Raw genomic sequence first — 26,366 nt, 5'->3', positions numbered from 1 at the left:
TGACCTCTATGTGTTTACTCTTGTTGGTTTAGACAAAAGTCTGGATAGTGGTCTTTGTTTCCAGCAAAATAAGGGTTTCTTCTATCAATTCAATTAATGACTCTTTCTAGCTTTTTAAAATATATTCTCTCCCTTATACTTGACAACATATATCTGTATCTCTGGGAAGTACAGGAGTCTGAGTAACCATACCCAGTTTGCCACCAGCATGACATAAATACTGTCATCTGGAAGGGTAATTTATGCCTGGAGAGAAGATTGGGCAAGGAAGAAAAGGGAGATGAGGAGAACCAGCTAATGAGGTTGGTGTGGAGGAGGAGGCCCCTCGGAGGGTGCTCAAGATAAATTAGTGGAACTGGTGGGTTGAGGGAGGATGGGAAGATGGTGTCCAAGACTGGTAGATGGCAGGCAGAGAAGCCAGTAACACACAGATAGCCCAAGTAAGCCATGTCAGGAGCAGGGAGGTTGGAGAAGTGCCTGAGGAGAAGAGAGAGAAAGCTGTCAAGTTACCAACTCCCAATTTTAATTGGAACCCAAGAATAGCAACAGAGAAAGGATGTGGCTTTTCTTCCTTGGTACCCTGAGCTGAGCCCATGCTCAGTCTCTGATTCTCTCTTCCCCCTTCTTTTCTTTTCTTCTCTTTCTTTTTCTTTTCATTTCTTTCATTCTCTTTTCTCTTCCCTTCTCTCTCTTCTGGCCTATTGAAACATCTCCATGTTGAAGACTCGCTTGATATCATCATCACCCCCAAACCATCTATTTATCAATAAACGAAATTATAGTTATTTATAATAAAGGAGAAAATAAAGAGAATGTGACTAATATCTTGGGAAAACCAGGCAACAACTCAGAAAACATTGTGTCTTCAGGAAAGCAGCAGGAGAACTATCCCCCTGATCACATATGATATCATCTCGTGGAGTTTGGATGATTTCTTGTGGCTGAGAGCTAGTTTTCCAAGATATTATAAGTCAGTAAAAGATAGTATTTTAAAAGCCCTTTTCTCCTAAACATCTTTGTTTCTAAAGCAAGATCTTTTTTTGTCTTTCCTTTTATTCCTGTTTTTGGTTCTGTTCCAAAAAATAAATAAACAATCTTTGGGATCACCCTTTCTCAGGTGATTTTTGCCAGCCCATCCTACACTTGGATGAAATAGATGGCATCAACAATCAGGAGGCAGAGCAAGCTAGAGGGGAAGGGTCATGCTGTCCTAACATGAGCTTCTAGGGTGGTAGATTTCAATGTCTGCAGCTTGTCTACTAGAATAGCATCAACAAAGCATAATCAGTAAAGGAAATTTCCAACCTATGTTGCCAGGCTGTCTGCCCAGCTGACTCTGTGATAGGAACATTCCTATCTCTGGAATGGCAGACCATGGCCACTGTGGGGAGCATCTAGTAAGTCTAAGGGGCCATTGAGCTCTGGTTTGGTTGTACCTTCTTAAAAAACACTTCAGTGAGAACAGCAAGGCCCTGTTTGCTTATGGTAAAGTTTTAAGTTTCACTGATGCTGAGAAGCTAAAGATCTTTGACTATATATGAGTTTAGAAACAGACCAAATGTTTGTTTCCTTTTTTATAAGCCACAAGTCATGTGTTTTTAATAGACCTTTAATTCTGTGCATCAATGCAAACATAATATTTCCTAGTGCTTTCAAAGTCACCAATAAACATACTAGGTATCATAAAGTAATTGGAGTAGGGTAGAGTTTCCATGGATTAGGGGACTATAAAGAGAGATGTCTATACAATTGTTATGCCTTGCAGTAGCTTTATTATATCCTTCCCTGCTTATAACTCATCTCATATTTTCCTCTTTTACTTTATGTTTTCTATCCTCTATTTCCTTTTTCTTTTAAAAATAATGCTTGAAGTAGGCATATACTGGAAAAGAGATTGAACTGGAATTCAAGGATCATGCAGTGTGATGGAAGGAAAAGAAACTAAGAGTTGGAAGGCCTTCTTCACTATGGCCTGAGAATAATTCTCAAGGCAAAGAATTCATGGTATCATTAGATTTATCTTGAAGAAATAACCTGGGCATAGGGTGGGGAATTGAGTATGATGTCAAATATGGAGTATCCATACAAACATTATAGTGTTTTTAAAAGTCATTATACTATTTATTGGAATAAGCATCCCAAATGTGTATTAGTGCCTTTTCTTCTGGTCTTCATGACAGGCTGGTCTCTGCCCCATGCCCCTCCAAAAGGTAATGCTGGCTGGGAGTGCCATTAGAATCGATTAGGTCTGGTTCTGCTATTCTCTAAGTACCAATTCTTTGCTGTGACATTTTTTTCATCTTGCATGCTCTCTAGGGCATACATGAGTGTGAAGGAGCTGAAGGAGGCCCTGCAGCTGAACAGTACTCACTTCCTCAACATCTACTTTGCCAGCTCAGTGCGGGAAGACCTTGCAGGTGCTGCCACCTGGCCTTGGGACAAGGACGCTGTCACTCACCTGGGTAAGTGAAATGAAGACCAAACATAGTAGGAAAAAAACAAAGAAGGCTGAAGGAAGCTTGCGAAAGTAAGTTTGGGGAAAAAAGAAAGACAGAGAAAAAGTGAATTTACACAGTGAATTAACTGCTTTGTGCTGAGAATGGCACTTAGTAGAGCCTGTCAAAATGTTTCAATATAGACAAGTAAGAGGTATTAGAACAAACAGTGGCAAATGCTCAGGATGTTCTAGACTGAATCTATAATTTAGATGCAAATAAATTGCTGGCATAGAATAAGATCATTTTAAGTCTTGCAGAGCCCCAAGTGGGGAACTATCAAAATATCCAGAAGGTGGCTGGACTGTGAAACCTGCTTTACGTGATCACTGTTCTAGAAGACTGATGGGCTTCTTGTATGGTGTGGACTCCTGAGAAAAATCCCAGGAAATTCAAAAGGTGGGGCTTGCCTGCTCACCGGGGAAAAGAGTGGATACCTTAACACAAAGTGCAACTACTGAACACTTAAGAAAGACAATCCTATTCACAATAGCAAAGACTTGGAATCAACCCAAATGTCCAACAATGATAGACTGGATTAAGAAAGTGTGGCACATATACACCATGGAATACTATGCAGCCATAAAAAATGATGAGTTCATGTCCTTTGTAGGGACATGGATGAAATTGGAAATCATCATTCTCAGTAAACTATTGCAAGAACAAAAAACCAAACACTGCATCTTCTCACTCATAGGTGGGAATTGAACAATGAGAACACATGGACACAGGAAGGGGAACATCACACTCTGGGGACTGTTGTGGGGTGGGGGGAGGGGGGAGGGATAGCTTTAGGAGATATACCTAACGCTAAATGATGAGTTAATGGGTGCAGCACACCAGCATGGCACATGTATACATATGTAACTAACCTGCACATTGTGCACATGTACCCTAAACTTAAAGTATAATAATAATAAAATAAAAAAATTAAAAATAAAAAAAGAAAGACAATCCTTTTTACAATGTCTTATTATTATAAAGGGAAATCTTACTGACCAAGCAAGAAGAGGGATTACATCCGTTTTATAAACATATGGATAAAGAGTAACTAATGAACATAATTAGTATACATTTCCAAAATGTTCTAGATAGCATTCTATAAAAATTTATTTTAAAATAAGTTACCAAAATTGAGAGTAATATTTTGTGTTGGAAAAAGAATAGTTAGACCGACTGGAAAGAATTTTATAAATGATTTTTAAAAGGTACTGCAAAGTTGGTCTTCCTAGTAATCAAATAAGAAGCAGAGAGGAATAAATTAAAGAAATAGAACATAATGCTGTGTATGTCAAGCACCTGGTCATAGTGAAGTCTAGAACATATCGAATTGACAATCATAGACAATATGAGCAAGTATTCAAAAGATAACCAGTGTTGTAGATTGGGGAAGGAGGAAGATGAGCAATGCGTTAGCGATAGACAAAAAAAAAAAAAAAAAGAAAAGATTGCTGTTCAATGCTGTTCAAGTGTGAAACAGTGATGAAAATCCACAGAGTGAATCAGATTGAGATCCAAAAGGGTTATATATACCAGAAAATGGAGGCTATATGCAAATGTATATATACACATATATGTATAACAAATTAAACATGTAAGGATCCAAATTAAATGCTTTGCTAGCATGCATAGCTGGGTTTCATTGGCTCTATAGTACCTGATTCAGTTTTAAAGCCCTGCAGTCCTTTTATCACTAAACTGTATTTTTAGTTCTCAGTACATGAGAAATCAGAAATTTGTGATGTTAGTGGTGGCCTGAGGCTACCAAGGCAAGAGCATTGCATGTGTTGATAACATATTATCAGGTTCCTCAAGTAAGGACCTGATATTTTTAGGGATCCAGTATAAACCAAAGAAGGCATTCAGATTTATCTACAATTACTACGAGTGAAAAACTAGGGAAAGAGAGGTTTCTGGGTGGGATGAGACATTTTGTTGGGCCTGTCAGAAAACAAATTTGTAAGTCATAGGCTGCACTTCATGGCTATTGGTTTCAGGAACAGTTCCAAAGGATTTTTGATACAGCTGACAGAAAGGGGCTGTAGATTTCAGTCATACATTTCCAAGATGGTCGGGTAAACTGGAGACACCTCTGTGCTTTCCAGATGAAAGCTAGTGTGGTTCATTCTAGCCTTCCTGGTAGCAATGGGCGGACTAGAAAGTCATATTCCTGTAGTTCATTTAATAGTGAGTATGGGTGTTTTGAGTTATGCTAATCAAAAGCAACAGTAGCAGAGGGGATATATAACACTGTAAGAAAATATCTCCAACTTGGTGCACACTCCTATCACCAAGAATAACCTTTCTGGTGTATGTCTGTGGAGGTCCTGACAGCAAGGTTTACCCAGCAGTGGCTTCCATGAGGCCCAGGTCTATCAATAGGAACTGAATCTATTTGGTTAAAAGACCTTAAAAAATTATCTTCCTGGCCATTATGGAGACAAATCATGACTTCTTGATAAGAATTGTTGGGGTGGGGCATACCATTGAATGTTTTCTAACTTTATTAGAATTGGGCATTAGCAAGACTCATTCAACTATAAAAATGGATAAAATACTTTAAAAATTATTTATTTGAAGACATCAGACTGGCTAAGGCAACAAGGACATGAGGAGTCCAATCCCAGAAAGAAGAAAAATGCATTGAAGTGAGTCCTGTATATAACTTAGTCTTTTTCCTTTCAGGGAAATTGCCACATTCTCAGTGGAAGACATAGAGGCAGAGCAGAGAGCAGCAGCCTAGAGCTTGCTTTGGTCTCAAGACAAAAATTAGAGTTCAGGTTTTCAGGGCAACTAAAACTTGAGAGACCAGGATCCTAGAGAAATGGAAATCACAAAAAGTAAGCCTGATTTTCTGCTTGTGATTTTCTTTTAAGATATTTGTTATTTACTAAACTCACATTCTCAGGGACACTGGGCAAGAAAACACATAGAAAATAACTTCTAAGAGATTAAAAAGCTGAACAGTGATTTTAGGAGTCTCATAACAGAAGAGACAAAATTGGGAGTTGAGGCCTTGTCAAGGAAGAGGGGCTCTGAGACACCCTCTGTGCAAGGGTAAACAGAAGTAGTACAGCTTATACAAAGCCTAAAATCCAGCCTGAAACACTCTTTTAAAAACATTTCAATAGTTTTTTGGGGAACAGGTGGTGTTTGGTTACATGGACAAATTTTTTAGTGGTGACTTCTGAGATTTTGGTGCACCCATCACCCAAGCAGTGTACACTGTACCAGTGTATAGTCTTTTATCCCTTGCCCTGCTCCCACACTTCCTCCTGAATCCCCAAAGTTCTATTGTATCATTCTTATGTCTTTACATCCTAATAGTTTAGCTCCCACTTATAAGTGATAATATGTGATGTTTGGTTTCCCATTCCTGAGTTACTTCACTTAGAATAATGGTCTCCAACTCCATCTAGGTTGCTGCAAATGCTATTATTTTGTTCCTTTTTATGGCTGAGTAGTATTCCATGGTATATACATATACTGTATTTTCTTTTTCCACTCATTGATTAATGGACATTTGGACTGGTTCCATATTGCTGCAATTGTGAATTGTGCTGCTATAAACATGTGTGCAAGTGTTTTTTTTTTTTTTCTTTTTTCCATATAGTGACTTCTTTTCCTTTGGGTAGATACCCAGTAGTGGGATTGCTGGATCAAAAGGTAAATCTACTTTTAGTTCTTAAGGGATCTCCATACTGTTTTTTCATAGTAGTTGTGCTAGTTTACATTCACACCAGCAGTGTGAAAGTGTTCCCTTTTCACCACAGCCACATCAACATCTATTATTTTTTGATTTTTTAAAAAAATTATGGCCTTTCTTGCAGGAGAAATGTGGTATCTCATTGTGGTTTTGATATGCATTCCATCCATTTTTCTTTGTTTTTGTTGCATTTGCTTTTGGGTTCTTGGTCATGAACTCTTTGCCTAAGCCAATGTCTAGAGTTTTTCCAATGTTATCTTCTAGAATTTTTATGTTTCCTCCTGAAACACTCTTAATCCTTGTTTGGAGGAAGTTTATCTGCCTCTATTCTAACTGTCTAGCAAAAGAAAGTTAAATATTCTTTGGAGAAAGACATAATCAAAAGCCTCTATGATTGTTCATGCACAGTGTCTAGCAATCAATAAAGAAATATCAACTATTTCAGGAGACAGGGTCAAATGATGATAAACCAAACAAACAAATCATACACAATAAAAATTTTCCAGGTATTGGCATTATTGGGCACTGGCTTTAATTATGATTAATATGTAAAAATAGATGAAAATGCATAGTTTCTTCAGAGAACTGGAATCTCTAATAGGGGATAAAATGGAAATTTTAGAACTAAAAATAGATACCAGTAAGAAAAATTAAGAAATGAATAGATGGGTTTATGAACAGAAGAAAGAATTTAAGAACTAGACCATTGTAGAAAATTTACAAACTGAAACTCTGAAAAATAAAGTGCTGTGAAAATATAGAAGAGATCTTAGGAAACATTTAAGACTCCATGAAAAATTTCTATTGTAAATTAGAGTTCTAGAAGAAGACAAACCAATTGTTGGCAGAAACAATATTCAAAGAGATAATGGCCGAGAATCTTGCAAACTGACAAAAGATATCAAACCACAGATTCTAGATATTTTATAAACTGCAAACAAGATGAATAGAAAGAAAATATTTACAAAACACGAATCTGGCAACTGACTTGTATTTAGAAGATATATGGAACTCTCAAGACTCAACAGTAAAACAAACAAAAATATTTCAATTAGAAATAGGCAAAGGCATGAACAGACATTTTACTAGAGATGATATACAGATGGAAAATAAATCTATGAAACAATGTTCAATAAAATTAACCATTAGAGAAGTGCAAATGAAACCACAGCAAGGTAACACTACAAACCCATGAGAAGAGCTAAAATAAAAAATAATGACAATACTAAATCCTGGTAAGGATACAGAAAAATGGGATCTCTCATACATTGATGGTGGGAAAGTGAAATGGCACAGCCACTCGAGAATACTTCAGCAATTTTCAATAAAACTAAACATACACTTGCCATATGATCCAGTAATTGGACTCCTGGTCATTAATCCTAGAGAAATTAAAATATATGTCTACTTAAAAAACATGTACATGAATGAGTCTTCATAGCAGCTTTCTATTTTCTATATAGTAGCCCCAAACTGGAAATGGCAAAAGTGTCCTTCAGTGCCGATTGCTTAAACTGTGTATATCGACACAATGAAATACTACTCAATGAAGTATTAATGCATGCACCAACTTGGATGGATCTCAAGGGCATTATGCTAAGTGAAAAAAAAAAGCCAATCTCAAAACTTACATGGTGTAACATTTCACATTTGCAGTATTCTCAAAATGGTAAAATTCTAGAGATAAAGAACAAACTAGTGATTTCCAGGGTTTAAGAATGAGGAAGCACTACATGGTTGGAGGTTGAGAAAAGTATAGATGTATGTGTGACATAAAGGATAGCAGGTGGGACATGTTAATAGTGATAGAACAGTTCAGTATCTTGACTGTGGTGGTGATTACACAAATGTATATATGTGATAAATTGCATACAACTACACACACACACACAACTGCATGTAAAAACTGGCGAAATCTGATAGACATCTATGATCTCTATAAATAAGCAAGGTATTTTGCATATAGCAGGTGCTCTGTGAGTGATCATTGAATGAAGGTATAGTTGAGTAAATGTATTAAATTTAAATGGTTTCAAGAAATGCTTAAATTGTCTCATGAATCACTGACTTATAATGGAATTGCAAAAGAAGCAAGGGATATTTATATTTTATTCTTAATCCTTTGAGAAATAACTGTACTACCCTACAACTTGATTATTAATGTGCTTTTCAGAAGTAAAAAACTAGACTGAACAGCTCACAGATATGATTCAATAGGAAATTGTTTGTGTTCTTATTTATTTCTTCTTGTTCAATCATAACTGATTAAACAAAGGAACTGTATTGACTAAAATCAGGTGTAGAGTAGTACAGATAGCTGGCATAACGTGATAGAGGAAGACATTCAGAATTTTCTAGATAGAGCCTTTTTGAGACTCAAGATGGAATTATCTGTTTGTGTCAGCATGTAAAGGCCCTACATTTTCAGGGTCTGCTGAGTGAACTAGCAGATAAGCACACTAGCCTGGAAGTTTGAAGACTGAATCCAATTTCTGACTATCAATGGCTTAAGTCACTATGTGGAAAGACCAAGGTAATTTGTCATCTTGATTTGCCATCAACACCATTTCTGCCCTTTCATATGATTTTGTGCTTTCAATGCTGTGTTAACACAAAGAAAAATCTTTTTACAGGTGGATCAATGAGTGGGATCCTCTTGAGCTCTAATATTCAGTAGTTTGAACATTTTTAGCCATGGTAAACAATGCCTGAATTGAAAACATGTCTTTAAAAGCAGAACACTTAAGTTAGTCGTAAACCAGCCCTTTTATACCTTGGATACCATACTCATTGTCATTGATACCATACTCATTGTCATTGGATACCTTACTCATTGGATACCATACTCATTGTCATCGATTCATTCAAAGAAAAACTTGGATACCATACTCATTGTCTTGGTACCATACTCGTTGTCATTGATTCATTCAAAGAAAAACTTGACTGTGTTTTGTGGCAATGCCATAGATAGAATAATGAAAACAGTCTGCCCTTAAGGGGTGCACAGCATGATTGGGAGACAGATATGTCATACAGATTTATAATACTATGTGATGGCAACATACATGAAGTTAGGCAGTAACATGGAAAGGAAAGTGCCTAATTGTGCTGAAAGCATTAACGCAGAGTTTCCAGAGGGGCTGAAGCTTGAGATGGGAATTGAAGGATAAGCAGGAGTTTGCTTGGCAGACACAGGAGAGCATTCCAGAGTGGAAGAACTGGCAGATGGCAGGGTTCAGCACACACTTAGAAGTGGGTGTGCTTTGCATGACCACAGCAGTGCTCTTCAAAATTACTTTTTCTCTCGTACCTGTGAAGAGACTCAAAATACTCAGCAAACCACACATTCTTAGAGTAACACCTAAACATCCAATAATAGGTTTAATAGTAGCAAAGAGAGTAATTGGGACATATAATTTTATTTTAAACTACTATCATTTAAAAATAAATCTTAAATTTACTTTCGTAAGTGTCTTCTCTGTACCATACCAATTTGAAAATCACCATCATTTATTTAAAAAAAATCATGGTCATTTTCTTTTTTTTTTATTAAAGGAGCATGGAAAGTTTTTATTGTTCTTGCCAAATCTTACAGCAATTTAATGTATATGAGAAAACAAAATACCACCTCTTCTATTACTGTTAAACATCAGCCTAAGAAGCCTGTTTTTCTTTTTGTAATTTTTTTCTTTTACTATCTGTTTCTGGAAAAAGTGCTAATATGTTTACATTTCAAATATTTTTTTTTTCCTGCTGGGAGTCAGGCCAGTAAGAGGAAAGCAAAACGGCAGGAGAAGCAAATAGTGATGTAGGCAGAATCAATGACACTGCTAGGAATAAAAACTTTATTTCTCATATGCCCACTAAGTACTATCAGAAGAGATGCAATAATAAAAACACTGTCTAGGTTCTCAAAAGCCTAAAATCCAGTAAAAGGAGGAGAAAAGTATATAAATGTGTGTATGTTAAAAATGTAAAATAAACTATAAAAATATATACAGAATGTATCTTGAAAGATAAAATTGATTTTGATAGGTAGAGATTTGAAGAAGAGAATTGTGAGCACAAGGAAAGAATAGGTTGTATGAAGCATGAGAAATTATTAGGTAAGAGTTGGAGGTCTAACTGACTAAAACATTGGAATATATACATATATTTATATATATGGAACAGGAAAAAGAAGATAGAAAGATAGGTTGGAAACTCCTGCACTCTCATGGTAAACATAAATTTTGATTTTCTCATACTCTTCTGACTGACTCTTTCAATCTTCTTACTGAGTTGTTCTTCTGACGTTCCCTGAGTTTTATCCTTGACCCAACATTCAAGACGTTCTCTATGGTCACGTAGACTAATCTCCTTTATGTGTGATGCCATCAACATACATCCTGATAACTCTCAAATGTGTTTCTCTAGTTTGAATGACTAAACCCGTCTCCTAAGATCTACATCCATGTTTCCAACTACTTAACAGGTGTCTCATCTCAAATACCCCCAAATACCCCAAAATTAACATGTTGCAACTTGCTTCTTCTCTAGATTTAGTGATACTATCATTTTTCTGTTATGAAAGTGGGTACCTTATTAAACATACTCTTTGTACAATGAAGGAAATTGATCTAATATAATATTTATTAAAGCAATTCAATAAGCATAGGAGACCATCTTCTAAGCTTTGCAACCCCCTTCTCTTTTCACAGGGCATGAAACCAGCAGCCACTTGACCCAAGGGCAGCTGGTCTATGTGCTAAGCAGTTGTCTGCAAGGAAGGCTGGTGCAAAACTCTGAGCAAGGGGGAAAAATAATGACCAGGCCAGCGAGATAATATCAGGAAATGAAACTTGAAATGTGGGAAAAGTATTGAGCAAATGACTCAGAAGTCAGAGAGAAGTACATTAGCAGAAGTAATTAGCAAAAGTAGAAAGAGACAAAGAGTGAAAGGAGAGTGGTTGAGTTGCATAAATAGAGATGTACTGGAGTTGAGTAAAGCAATTCCTATGGCCCACTATAGATCTCTAAACCTAGCAAATGCCTGATGTTCAATAGGTACTCCATAGATTTGTGTGGATTTTCTCACTTGGAAAGAGATTATGTGGCCCCTAGAGCTTTCTGACTTTTCAAGCATATGACTCTGAGAAAAGAAGGAAGTATAGAAGGAACGGATACTGGGTAAGACATTAAAAGTAATCGGGTCTAAATTAGTGTAAAAATCAAAAGGATAAACAACAGAAAAATTTGGAGATAGACTCTTCAATACTTACGCAATACAGATAAAGGCAAAATAAAAGATGACTCCAAGTGACTGCACTTGAATAGTCTGAGATAAAGCTAAATCTTCAGTAACATTATGGAAGTTTGGAGGAGGAGATGGTTGGAGATGATGTGGATGAGTTTGGTTTTATAAATAGGGAGTGTTCATTTTTTTTTGTCTCTGTAAATTTGTGTTTCTATTTCACTTCTATAGAATTTTATACTCTTGTAACATACACATATATTTTTTCAGTCTAGTTGGTTACCTATTTCTCAGCTAAAAACTTTTGAATACAACAACTCTTTTGTGATCACGTTTTGTTAAACTAGACTTTTTATTTTGAGATATTATACATTCACATGTAATTGTAAGAAACAATGCAAAAACATTCTGTATAACCATTACCCATTTCCCCTAATGGTAGCATCTTGTAAAACAATAGTACAATCTCACAAACAGGATATCAGCATTGAAACTAACCTAAGTTATAAAGCGTTAAAAATCGCTTCTCAGTTGAGTTATCATTTGCAATGATTACTCTTCTACAATTGATCAAAACAATATTTTTAGATGTTGGTTAATCACTAGTAAAAACAAATACTTGGGAAATGTGTATTTTAAGGAGATAAATGTGGCTCCCCCAACCCCAAAGTAGTTCTTGTGTCTGTGGATGAATAGTAATTATTGCTGTAATGAGAAAAGATTTAACATAAATTATATTGCTTTGTTTCTCATTTATAGCTGTAAGTGCTAAGAAACTTTGTTCGAATAAATAAGGAGATGGGGAAAAGAGGAGTTCTGTTTGATTGACTGAGTGGATGGTGGTGCCAAGGTAGAAAATGTAGGAAAAGGAAAAGCAAATGGGGAGCCAGTTTGTTTTTGGATATGTTGAGCTAGGGGTCTCTAAAATCAACTAAGAAGGGGCTTCCATGGAAAAGGGAGAGGGAATAGGTATCAGGGGGTGTATTGGAAACCAAAAGACAGAGAGTTTTGAGAAAGTCCCCTGGGGTCCACAGCTACTGCAGAGAGATGAAATCAGCACACGGGCATTTTGGCCAAGTTAGAGAGAAGAATCACTGTGGCACAGAAGCTACATATTTCCGAGTGTTCTGGCTTGCCTGCCACATTTCCTAATTGTTCTAGAGAATGTCTGTACCACCACAGAGCAGTGAAAGCACCAAGTCTCTCACTGAGGGCAGCATGCCCTCAGGTGCATGCGACTTGAGGACCCTGTGGGAGGAAACTTGAACCTGGATCATGGGGGTTTAAACATAAGGGATCTTCAAATGAGTCCAGATGAAGTGATTCTTGACTGGGGGAAAAGAAAATATTTGAATGATGGAGTGGGTTATGGCTTCACATGGATAGGAACAAATGGGACCTGGGCTTTTGTTTCCTCATATGTAAAATGGGGATAATAAGCATGAGGAAGAATGTCCGGCATACAGCAAGAGTTCAATAAATATGAGCTTTTGTAGCAGTAGTAGAAGCTCCAAATATGGTGTATCTGTGGTTGCCCTTCCTGGTTGTGCCTTCAGCCTCATACCACATCTCCAATATATAAAATTTTTCAGTGCCCTGGAAAGATCTTGGCTCTTTTAAAAGGGAAAGAAATGTGTTTTTAGGAATGCATCTGCTTGCAATGGTAGAACTGCTTGTAAGAAGCAGAGTGAGCTTCCTTATAAATCAGAGAAGGAAAGGGTAAGCAATGGTGGGTGGTCTGGGGAGGTGAGCGGTCTGTGAATGTTCTGGAGCCCAGTGGACTGCAGCGGAGTAGCTGTCACAGGGTTGGTACGGGTAGGACCACTCCCTGGGAGAAGGCAAAGCAGCAGCAGTATAGGTGGCAGAAACTAGCTCGGAGGTGAGATATCCCTTACTTATGCAGAACTTTCACAGGGGGTCTTCCAGGACAGACTTCAGCTTTCTTTCAACCAAACAGTTAGATATTGAGATTAAAGTTTACGTCAGTTGTGATACATTCATGCGAATGAAGCCTCAGGTGCTAAGAACTATCCATTGATATAGTAAGTGGGAAGTCTTTGGTAACGTCAACCAGATTGTTTCTGTGGAGTCTGGGTGCAGAAACCAGAGTGGGACAGGTAGAGGAACCCACAGAAGATGAAGAGGGGGATGTGGATCTTTCAAGAAGTTTGGCTGTGAAGGCATAAAGCACTAGTGTGGAGAAGGTGATGCTTAGAGGGTGATGAAGAAAGTTTTGGATTGAAAGAGACTTGAGCATGGTTACAGTCTACAACCTGATGGACTGTACCTTGTCATTGACAAGGTAGTAGCTTTTGTTATTTTTGTTTGTTTTTATTGTTATGGATCTTAATATTTAATTTTTAAAAATTTTAATTATGGGTACATAATAGTTGTATATATTTATGGGGTACATGTAATGTCTTGATATAGGCATACAATGTGTGGTGATCAGTTATTTCTTTGTGTTAAGAACATTCTATTCTTTTAGTTATTTAAAAATATCCAATAAATTATTAGCTATAAAAAAAAGATTCACTTCTCTTTCTAGCTCCAGTTATTATTATTATTTTTTAATCGTCTCCATTTCTTTCTCTCCCTTTGCCTACCAGTCCACCTACACCACTTTTTCTTTCCTTGACCCCAAGTCACAGTTTTATAACTTTGTCTGCTCATTGTGGACAGCATGTTTTGAGGAGCAGAGTTTCACCAGTCACTGGAAGTAATTACATAGGCACATGCAGACCAGCCCTCAACCTCCCCGTTTTATGGGCATATAATATTCAGCCCTAAAAATTTTACAGAACTGTTTTAGAGTTTTTCAACCAATATCCTTTTCTCAAGTTGCCCGAAGCTATTTATTTATTTATTTATTTATTTGCTGGAAGTGGCTTTGGGAATCATTCTCTTTACCATGAGCCACTTGGGCATTCATGTGTTAAAGCCTGGAAAAGCCAGTAGGAACTTAGAAATATAGAATCACTTTGGAAGCTTGGCTGTTTACTACTAAGATTTCATCTTCTAATTAGCAGATTCTTTCTTTTCTTCCCCCACACCATCCCCTAGACCACACAACAACTCTCTTATTGTTTTGGCTTGTCTTTTGTAATCAAGGCTGAAAGATCTTCTAAGAAGGCATGTGTTCTCCTGCTGCCAGTCCATTAAGGAACAGCTGTGCCACACATGGCCCCCAGTTGCTAAATCCTGGGAGCCCATTCATATTGTGTTCCGTGTACAAGTTGATGGTATTGGGACGCATTGGGTTCAAGTCTTGGCATACACATTCAGGTATGCAAGAAATGTAACTTACTTTATTCTTCTGTCATTAAACTTTCTTTCTATTTTGAGCCCCCATGCTGATGAGCAGTAGTAATTTACTGTCAGTCAATTATGCCTGTTATGCTTGGGGCTGTACCTAACTGTGGAGATGGCTTATATGTGCCAAGATCACAGGGAAAATGATCCATTTTTGTCCTTGGTCACCAGTTGATGCTGGTTACGTGAGATGACCCTGGTTCTCATCACAGGGACACCCTCAGGGAATTTCTGGCAGGCTCTGTTGCCCTTCCTATTTAGCTCTGGTGGTCAGTGGTTCCTCTCTAGGGCTAAGCCACTTAGGAATCTATTACCATAATGAGGCAAGATCCCTCTGCTCTCAGATCATACAAACCTATTTTGGGTTTTTATCCCTTTCCCAACTCGGAAGTCAAGGTACAATCAACTTTATTGGACCCACTACCATCTATTCATTCCCATTATTTCCCTTTGGTCTCTTTCCTCTTCTTTCAGCTTGGGAGAATCTTTTCTAAGCTAATGTGGTAGTGGTCATGTTGGTAGTGTCAGAGCAAGGGTCCCTATCTTCAATCCATTCACCATGCGGGCTAAACCATGGATGGAATCGTCTCAGGACCCAGGTGGCAGAGGCTTAGAAAACCCCACAGCCAAAAAAGGATTTCTTGTTTCCTTGCTTTTCATTCTGTTGTATTACTTCCTAATGAGGTTAATACATGCAGAAAAGTCTGGCATTGTGAATTGAGTGGAGTAAGAAGAAGAGAAGCATGGAACCAGTGGGGTAAAATGTTAGTATTTCCAAATTTTTTCCATCCTTTTACACTAGTACTTTAAAGGTTCCCCTGAGTAAGTATTCCTGGTCTTGTTATCAGTCCATCGACAGCCTTGCAGGATGGGCGTTGGGGAAGTGAGAGAAGGTGGGGGAGCCTGAAAGTGCCTCAGAGTGGAGACTGAAGTGTCCTGGTATAGTTGAAAATATATGTGTGCATTTCTTTTTTCTTCCTGTTTCAATGTGTCAGGCAAGAGCAGGAACACCAAAGAAAGGATTCAACTGTAAGGGATGGAATCTCGTCCCTACCCCACTCCCCATTCTACTATCATATTTTATCTCTCATCTGTGTTTCAGTTTTGTCCTCCAATATAAGGAATGATAAAAATTAATGGTTTTGAGTATAAAAAATGATAATCATATTCCCCATAACTAGAGAGTTGGAAGGGAATGATTATTGGCACTATAGAACAAAGACATCTTGTGTAAATCTGATCTAACAATAATTTGAGGTCTATGAAGAATTATGCCAACAGCCCCGATTCAGTAAGATTTCCTTTCCTCTTGCAATTAGCAGCCTAATTTCAGACTGCTAGGAATAAGTTTTGAACCCTAATGTGTTGTCTATGAAGAGAATGGGCACTTGTCTGTTTGCAGCCCTGTCCAAGTCTTGCTTGTCTTCTGGATGCCTGCGGTTGTCAGGATCAGAAAAACGTGAAGACAAAGTGTGAGCGGCTTAGAGGAAAATCAGAGCTCCTTGATGAAGTTGTTCTCCTACTGTGCCTGGCAATGCCTGGTTTCACTCTGGGAGGTCTGTCCAATTTATGGTCAGGCCCCACCTTCCTTTTTTTTTTTTTTTAATGAATGAAGGTTAGGTGGGAGCCAATGAAGGTTACAGGCAAATGAAAATGTACTGCCAGACTGCACATAGAATAATAATATTGACAAGTGGTCTAATATATATTTTGAGTTTCTTTGTTCTGGGAAATAAGCTAAATGCTTATTTATTTACCTTACTACTTTAATTTTCATGACAATCCTTTGAGGTAGGAACTCTTGTTATTACCATTAAACAGATCAGTAAACAGCCTTGAGAGCTTCTAAGGAGTGTTTCCCCGTATCAGGATCAATACTTTTACAGTGCCAGCCAAAGAAGGAGCCCTGGCCCCTCCAAAGGCTACCTTGTGAGAGAGAAGCTTCTGCCCATTGGTGCAGGTACCCATGTGTAACCACGCAGAGTCTGACCTATGTAACTGGAAGAAAGTGTGTGTGCAGATTCTAGCTTCAGAAGATAATGCTGGTTCATTTGAATATTAATATAAAAAGGTACTGACAAGTAGCATTTCTTATTATTGTTTCATTATTCCTACGATGTTGTCCCTGAGAAAGGATTGCAGCTTTCTCTGAAAGTAGGGGAATGCACAGTCCCTCTGGCCCCCTCCTCCCCACCAGGGGAAGACTTAAATGCTGGTGATGGCAGGAAGGGATTGCCACTCTAACCACTCAGTTTTTATTTATTATTTATTATCACATCTTGTTCCTTTTAATGAAAAGAAATGCTTGCATTCCTCTTATTAAATTTTGGGCAACACATCTTTATGCCTCACTCCAGCTTTGGTATGAGTACATGTGTATTTGTAACTTTTATTAAAACATGAAAGAACTTTTCTAAACTAAATCACCAAATAAATTTAATGTCTTTCCTCACCCCTACATCGAGGTGTGTGTGTGTCTCAGTGAGTAATGAAAACCCACTCCTTAATAATGTGAGTATGTGTGTCTGTGAGTGATTAAAACTCATTTCCCTAATAACGTCACAAGTTTGTTTTGGTTGGAATAAAGGGTGAGTGGGAAGAACAGTGTGAGACCCCTCTGTGTATCTGTGAGAGTGGATGAAGGGTGCAAACCGGTTGTATTAGTCCGTTCTCACGCTGCTTTGAAGAAATACCTGAGGCTGGGTAATTTATTAAGGGAGGGTGTTTAATTGACTAACAGTTCAGTACGGCTTGGGGGCCCTCAGGAAACTTACAATTATGGTGGAAGATACCTATTCACAGTGGGGCAGGAAAGAGAATGAGTGCCAGTATGGGAAATGCCAGACACTTATAAAACTATCAGATCTCTTGAGACTTACTCATTGTCACGAGAACAGCATAAGGGAAACTGCCCCCATGATTCAATTACCTCCACCTGGTCCCACTCTTGACATGTGGGGATTATGGGATTATGGGGTTTACAATTCAAAATGAGATTTGGGGTGGGGACACAGCCAAACTATATCACCATTGGAGAGGGAGTGTGGATTAAAGGTTGGCGAATCTGGGTCACTTGGAAATCTGCGGCAGGTCTGAGAGTAGGATGGCTGGCTTCTTACTGCCAGCTTTCCCCTTTCCCCCATGCTGCTGAGAGATGGGAGTCTTGGAACACAAACTGCAAGGCAGAGGCAGTGACAGTCCAGGACAATACAGATTCCTTCACATGTGTTCATGACTATCCCTCAAAGCCTGCCTGCATGTTAGCTCTGAGGGTCTGGGAATACAGATGGGAAGAAATCTTAGTGATAAGCCAATCTACCCCCTCATTTTACAGATGAAGAGATTAGGGGAAAGGTTGAACAGCCAAGGCCATGGAGCAAGTGAGGATCAGCTAATGCTCCACACTCCAAGTTCTTCTAGTTCTAGTCCAGGGGGATAATTTTATAATCTTGTGCTCTAGCAGACATAGAATTACCATAAGAGGTCTAGGACCTTGGGATTTTTGTTCTCAACATGTGTTGGTGTGCACAACACTCATCCTGAAATTAGAGCAATATTTTGTTCTATATTTTCTATATTTCTATATTTTGTGCAATCTCCTAGTTAACACACATGTAGTTACTGAACCCATTGCAGTGCCTTCTCATATAAATGAGTTTTTAGCATAAGTACATCTCTTCGCAATTGAAAATATAACTTGCAAATGTGTGTTAAAATTATGCTTTTAGTGAAAATGTAAGTGTTGTTTGGTTAAAACTTTATTCTTCTGTGTTGGGAATGTGCACCAAGAGTGTTACACTGGAGAACCCTGGCCAATTGTCCTGGGTATGGAGGGGATTTGCTGGGAGTGTTGAGGGCTTGCATTTTTGTGCTTCTTCTTCTAGTTATAAATAAGCTGGTTTATTGAAAGACGGCTGTTGCAAAATATTTTTAGATTTGGAAACATCTCATTTGGAGTTGAGGTAGAGACTTCTGCTGGTTGATGAGAAGCCCAATATTATGATGACCACCCCCATATTCTCGAGTGTTTTCAGTCCACACTCCTGGTCATCCCTCCTTTCTTGGCATATGTTGATTTTGCCATCCTTTCTTCCAAGCACCATCTTTCTTTTCATCTATATTTTCTTTATCTATAATTGAAGGAGATCACAAAAGGACCTGGGCCTGTCTGGCCATAGGATGTGGGGATATTTGATGTTTGCTCAGAGCTGAAACATATGAGTAGAAGGTAACTATTGATTGGAACTTTTTTTTTTTTCATCTTTGGTGGTGTTTGTTGGATTGTGCTCTGAGACATCTGGTACTCCAGAGATATCAAAAGATATTCTACCCCGGACAGGTTCTGTGTTCAAATAAGTTTGTAAAGCAAAGGGTAAAACTCAATTGATGAAGGACTTTTCGGGGCCTTTAATACAACAACTCACTCTCATATACATTATGGATTTTCAGGAGGGTAGTATGGTGTGCTGCATTTTCCTCAAGCATATTTAACCACAGATGCCACTTGTTTTTTCAAAGTATTACCCAGGTTCAGATTTTATGAACACAATTTGGGAAAAAAACTAATCAATTTAGATACTTAAACTTTATAGGTGAATTGTGTAGCCTTTCCAAATCCTATTTCTGAAGATTAGTTTTATTTAAGCCAAAACTTACTTAGAAGTGGGGGGAAAGAAAGGAAAGAGTAGGCAGAAAAGGGATTAAACATATGTACAGAGTAGAAGTGTGGTGGAGGAAAAAGGATGAAAAAGGTGAAGGCACCTGGAAAGAACAGAAAGCTGTTCTATCTCCACTGATGTGAAGGTTGATACTGCCATTAGAGGACTGGAGGCATAATTGTACATGAATGTTGGTGATGATTATTGCTGCCATTGGATATGTAAACATGAAGTGTGGGCCTCTTGGAAAGTGGAAATACTGTGTTTCTCCAGGTTTATTCAAATAACAGGCACTCTTGAAACACCTGTTTTCAAGTTAGTTTAACCTTATGTTGACATCATGATGCACAAATGAAATAAATATTCAGAAAATAACCTTATAACAAAAAAGGATAAGTTTAGAGAATAACAATTTTACCATAAGTAGTAGAAATAATAAACACGGGAGGTGAGGTCTAGTTTCACCTGGGATGTGAAAGGAGACACTGCATCTTAGATGAGTCTGGGCATGGCTTGGGTAATGTCAGTATGTTCAAGTAAACTGGGAGACTGGAACTTGGACTTAGAAACTGTCCTGTGCAGTAAAGTAGTCACAAGAAAGTCAACTGAGCTGCCTATTAGATAGGCCAGTGGGTGTGGCGCCAGATACCCTGTGATTGTCTCCTGCCCATAAGGCTGTGTATGTGGTTGTCTAAGGGATGTTGAATGGAGGCAGGAATAGGACATAGTCCTTGAAATATAATCTGGCAAGAGAAAGGCAGAGCTATTCTCCTGGAGGACCTGCTATACTCAGAAGACTATTGATATAGGGAGGGCTCAGGTGCAAGAAGTGAAGCAAGTCCTGGGAACTGGGATCAGACCTGTGACAGAAGGGCAGGGCCAGCTGGGCAGCACAGCCAGGGGTGACCTTGGACCCCACAGGGTTGATCCAGGGATGTTGACATTCTCTGTCTCATCTTTCAGAGATAAGACTGGGCCTGGCCCTGACAATTTTGGGGTGTAAAGAAGGAAAGCTAGGTGGTTCAACCATGGGAGAGGAGGAAAGCAGGAATTAGGATTCCAACAAGCTACACAGATAGAAGTTGGGTCACTTAGAGATCCTTAGCCTTCCTTTTGTAAGGTTCCAATGATACCACTAAGTCTCTCATCTAAGCCTGATTGGATGCAATGAACTCTTCTCTGAAACACCTCCCTTCGTGTTCTCATGGAGATTTAGGGGCAGTGAGGGTGGGGCATATTCTCATGGTGATTATGACATTCTCAATTTTGTGGTAGTTCAGTTGAACCTATCTTTTGTCTGACTAGTTGTTGAGAGTAGGGATTATTAAATCAGAAGCAGTCTACACAGCTGTCATTTCCTTTAATGTGCCAAACACTGAAAAACAAACAAACAAATTTTAGTGTTATCATCCCCACTTTACAGACAACAAAACTGAGTTCCAGGAGGTAAGACAGCTGTTCAAGTCCTCAAAGCTGGGATGTGGAGGGGCAGGAGTTAGATCAGATTTCCGTGACTCCAAATCCCATGAGCTTTTGCCTAGACCAGTGATTCTCAACCTAGGAAGTTTTTAAAAATGTCGTTGCGTGAACCTCATCCTCAAATGTTTGGATTCAATTCATCTGGGGTAGTATTTGAACCCCTGTATGTCTTCTTTTAACTCTCCCAGGTGATTTTAATATGCATACAGGGCTGAGAATTCTGGCTCTCTATTATGTCAACATTGCTATCCTGGGCCTCTAGTATAACACTCACCCATGTAGAGGATAAAGAAATGTGTATTAATTTGTTTAGAGGGTTTTTGTGGCAAGAAAGAAAAGCAATGACTGTATGTCACCAGAAGTTATAAAGTGACTCCTTAGAGGCTGAAATGGAATATTTGATGTTTATCAGAAAACATAATTAAGGATTGGAGAGCTATTCATTCTGTGCTCTGAAAGGCTTTTCAAAACTTTCATTGCAGGTGGCATTGTCCTCAGCCCAGCATATTATGGGATGCCTGGCCACACCGACACCATGATCCATGAAGTGGGACATGTTCTGGGACTCTACCATGTCTTTAAAGGAGTCAGTGAAAGAGAATCCTGCAATGACCCCTGCAAGGAGACAGTGCCATCCATGGAAACGGGAGACCTCTGTGCCGACACCGCCCCCACTCCCAAGAGTGAGCTGTGCCGGGAACCAGAGCCCACTAGTGACACCTGTGGCTTCACTCGCTTCCCAGGGGCTCCGTTCACCAACTACATGAGCTACACGGGTATCACCACTGTTTTGTTTTGTTTTCTATTAAGAATACATGGGGGCCTTTGAGAGCTGGGAGGGTGGAGGTGTGGGAGCTGATGGGAGAATGATTAAGTGGTCATTTGTGTCAGAGAGTTGAAGTGTATTTATTATAAGGTATTATTATTTTTTCATGTCTTTGAAGAACTTGAAGAAATACTGACATATTAAGGTACTTTGTTCACTGAATTCTCCTCTACTAGATATTTTAAAATATACTTCTATCCTCGATAGTAAAAAAGGCACAGAGCCAAAAGCCCTCTTGTGATCCCCTTGACTTCTAGAATGTGGTTATTCTTATTTTTGCTGGCATTCTTAGACATTTACTCTGAAGAAGAGTCCAATGGAAATAAAGGAAAAGAGTTTATGGGTCAAGGTGGCCCTTTGTACTGTTTTTGAAGTTGGTCAACAAGGTGGCTTGGTTAATTTAGGCTCAGCATGTTTTACTGTATGTTACTAAAAAAAAAAAAAAAAAATCAGATTCTCTTTTTCCAGCACTAGTCAAGCACAAATTCTTAGCTGCCTACCACCCTTTCCCCACCAAAAGGTGACATCTAATTTTTTAAAAATGGCATCTTCCTGGCCCTGGGAAAAACTTGTCATCTGGTCTTTCTTGCCTTAATTCAGCTTCTGTATTATTCTTCTCTGTCTCTCATGCCTTCCTTGTTTCTGGTGAAAAGTAATAGTGACTGGTTTCCTATAATGGACTCAAATTTATCCCTAAAATTAAAGACTTATTTGATGACCTAGTCCAATGGTGAAAGAAGATATTTTTTCTATAAGTTTTGGGGGCTTGTTTGGTGACAGGTTCTTCTAGAACTATCCAAAAAAGAATAAACCACCACACCCTGGTCATGACTTTGAAGGGAGGAAAGCGTGATGAGCCGATTCTGTCTGTCATCTTTCAAGATGTGTCTATCTGAGTTTCATTGCGGTGAATAATTCAGGTGCATCAGATGTGTAAACACCAGCACCTCTCCCCCATCAAGGGGCAGAAACACCAGACGATGCCATGCAGAAGGCAGAGCTCTGGAGGCAGCACCTTTGAAGCGGGAAGAGGAAACATTTAGGAAGCTGAGTGAGGCAGTATTTGACTGGTGTGCTTTCACTGGAAAAGTTCCTGGCACTAAGAAAACTCCCTTTCCAACCCTATGCAAAATGTACCTGCTAAAGAGACCTTGCCAGATTCAAAAGTGAGGCTGAGACCACCATTCCCAGCCCTGCTGTCTCATTGGCATTTGGCTCTCTTTCCCCTTGAGTAGCTCCACTGAATACTCACTAACCTCTGCCAACGTCACTGGGCAATAAAGCAGGTGTCTGCAACTCCACAAACGTTCACAAGTGAAAAGGCCATCTGTTGAAACACTGCCATCTTGTGGTTTGCTGAATAAGCAACCATCAGCTCAGAGCAACCTGAGCTGCCCAACTTTAAGGTCATGACCTTGCTTTAGATATGAAAGTGCTGCATCTCTGGTCTCTGTCTTCTCTTACCCTTTCCAGCTTAGACCCTTTCTGGAACAGATTGCATTTGTTCATTCATTCAACAAGTAAGTGCTCATTGAGCCTAATAAGTTAACTCAGCCATGAACAAGACACAAATTTATCCCTGCCTTGGTGGACTTGATGGGTTAAAATCTCCATCTCTTGTGCTACCTTTTTTGTCTCCACAGATGATAACTGCACTGACAACTTCACTCCTAACCAAGTGGCCCGAATGCATTGCTATTTGGACCTAGTCTATCAGCAGTGGACTGAAAGCAGAAAGCCCACCCCCATCCCCATTCCACCTATGGTCATCGGACAGACCAACAAGTCCCTCACTATCCACTGGCTGCCTCCTATTAGTGGAGTTGTATATGACAGGTGAGAGAGGCACTGGCTGTGGGTGAGCTGGCTTATTTCTCTGTGGCATTTCATATGAATGAGGGGAAGAATGTGAATCCAGGGGAACTCCAATTTGGAAGTATAAATGTGTGTACCACTGCTCAGAGCTGCTGCTCCAGCCTGCTCTGTTCTTGCTGCTTTAGCAGAACTCATGGGCTCTCTTGTGAGCCAGTGGCTCATCTTAAGTGCTCACTCCCCTCTCAGGGAGGCCTGGAGAGCCTGACCGATGTGACAGGGATAAATTGGCAGAACTGAGAGGGCATCTGCCATTTGTCTCTGTCAGCTGTTCCTCTGTGGCATGAGGGTGGAGTGGCGGCTTGCCACTTGCAGAGTGGTGTTGGGGGAGGGATTACAGCATGCTTCTCCAGGCACTTCTGGGTGTGGGTGGATGGTAGTGTGCCCACTGCCACAAGCTGTGCATCAGAGGGCTTCCCTGACTTACGTAGGTGCTTCTGACACCTTCTCAGCCTCCTGTGCCTCCCCCTCTTAAGGCCACTATCTTATGGAATTGTCATCCTCTGCTTATTTTCCTACCTGCCCCACTTGACTGGCAACTACTGGGGGAGGCAGGATGATTTTTTGTCTCTTTGTCTCTTGCCCTGCCACAACAGACACCTAATGTGTGTTTACTGAAGAAAAGCATTACACCTAAAACTAACTTTCATTTGTCCTTTGAATATTGGTTTGAAAGAATAACAGATAAATTTTTGTAGAAAGGAGAGAAAGTTAGGAAAATGAATGACATCTGATAATTGGTGAGGGATGGGAGAATGTGGTTTCACTGAGAAGGACCAGAACCCCTTCTGTGACCTGTGCAGACTGACCTCTTTCAAAACCTACTGCTGTATTCTGAATGACGACAGTCCCTGATCTATTTGTGGCATTATATGTGAAGTGTTGTGCTAGGTATTTTACTTGCACTTGTCTTATTTAGTCTTTGCAGTAAACGCAGTTCCTGCTAAATAAGTGAGAATTCTGAGGCATAGAGAAACATACAATGGCAAACCCAAGACCCCACAACTGATTGGAGGTGAACTCGGGAGTCCAGTGGAAATTCGGGAATAAGGAACATAGAATGGATGCTTTCTTTTAATTTAGAGCATTCTCATTTAGCACATCTCTTCTTTGCACCACACTTTCCCTCTGGGTGTCAGGCCTCAGCTAAAGAGAAGGGTGTTGCTGGAGCAAGTTTCCGTGCCCTTCAGCTTTGCTGAAAGCCTAGGGAGAGAGGCAAGAGAGAGACAGGGATAGGAGGAAGCTGGTGAATCCTCTTTCACAGTGGTATTTCAGCCTCTTGGGATTTTGATACCTGTCCCTGATACCTTGATACTTACTTAGTGTGTGACACCACTTAGACCTCACAACCCTACAAAGTAGTTTCATGGTCATCAGCGCCCAAACCCTTATGGGCTCTGTTTGTGAGTCAGCACACATCTGTGTGATGTGTGTGAGAATCATCTTCCTGCAAGTGTGACCTTGTGCAGCTTTGGTCGAACTGCCTGAACAGCAAGTCCTCTGTGGGTGTGTGCAAACCAGAGTTTTACATCCGTTTATGTAACACATGTAAACAATTTAATCTTTGAATTCTCTCTCTGGTACAAACGTTACGATAAAGCAGACATCAGTACGGGCGTGCTGAGAGTCTGTTGGCAGAAAAGCCTGCAATTTGCTTCCTTTTCTCAGCTAGGTGGACTGCAGTTTTGAGACCTCCCAACATGTGTGTCAGGGGGACTCACGTCACATGCCCAGCGATTTGTGTCATGCTTGGAGTTGTGTTTACTCCACCCCAGCAGGTATTTGGAACCCTTATGTCAGAGAAGAGCCCCAGCTACGCACTTAGCAGCAGCCCCGGAAGGGCCAAGTGCATCAAAGGAATGAGCTTTGGAGTTTTGTTCATGTTAGAAGTGAGTGCTGATTGGAGTCAGAGGTTGGATCTTAACTACACCTTTTAGTTTCCAAAGTACTGGACACTCAATGGTGTTTGGGAACTTGCTCAAAGGAATTAAGGAACTTGTTGTGACCTTAGGCAATTTACTTAACCTCTCTGAGCCTGAGTTTTCTCATTTGTAAACATAAGGTTATTACAGGAATTAGAAATCATTTATGAAAAGCACGACACAGCGGCACAATGCCAGTTATGTGAGGTACTTCAGAAATGGGAGCAGCTGTCATAATCACTACCTTTATTTTATAATACTATTTTTCTGGCATATTACAAGATGTTATTGAGACCCTGACTTGATGCCTCCGTTTTCAGATGCGTCATTCACAAGTGGGCTTCTAAAAAGATTCTAAGCATCAGAGGCAAGCCCCATGAAGTGACTTACCATTATTATGTAGCTATTATTGTGTCTACCTCTTCCAGTTACCTCAGTTATAGTACTTGTAGAACTTTCATAAACTGTATTAATCACCTCATGGATATCCATAAAACAAGCATTCACAGAGGGACTGCTGGGTCCAATCCTGTTGGAAATGTAAATAAGAATAGAGCTTGGTCTGGACTGGCTCACAGGCAAAAGAGAGGAAAGAATGTGAATGGAAATTCTCAACACCGCATAGCAGAGCCCTAAGAGAGGAGCCAGCAGGTGCAGTGGGTGCACAGAGAAGGGAGTACTGGTCACTCAGAGGAGAGAGGCTAAGTGCTACTGCAGAGTTTACATTTGAATGGTTCTTGATGGGTAAGTAGGAGTTTGCTAAACAGAGAAGCTTGGAAAGGCTGTTTGGCAGCAGAGAGAACAGCTCAAGGGCATGATGTATTTGTGGAATGGTGATCTGTTCATTGCGCTGGAAATATAAA

General features: G+C 39.6%; 1 protein-coding gene across 1 annotated transcript in view; it reads left to right on the top strand.

Annotated features, from left to right (window-relative positions):
• Positions 1–26,366, top strand: part of PAPPA2 (pappalysin 2) — a 299,157-nt gene that overhangs the window by 118,464 nt on the left and 154,327 nt on the right. The window contains exons 3-5 of the mRNA XM_009438817.5: positions 2,317–2,462; positions 21,366–21,659; positions 23,353–23,545. Coding sequence (XP_009437092.3) covers positions 2,317–2,462; positions 21,366–21,659; positions 23,353–23,545 — 633 coding nt within the window. The remainder of the gene's footprint in view (positions 1–2,316; positions 2,463–21,365; positions 21,660–23,352; positions 23,546–26,366) is intronic.

The sequence above is a fragment of the Pan troglodytes genome, chromosome 1, assembly GCF_028858775.2.
Source record: "Pan troglodytes isolate AG18354 chromosome 1, NHGRI_mPanTro3-v2.0_pri, whole genome shotgun sequence".
In the NCBI taxonomy this organism is placed as follows: Eukaryota; Metazoa; Chordata; class Mammalia; order Primates; family Hominidae; genus Pan; species Pan troglodytes.
The sequence above is the reverse complement of the archived record's forward strand: the minus strand, read 5'-3'. Positions and strand labels throughout refer to the sequence as shown.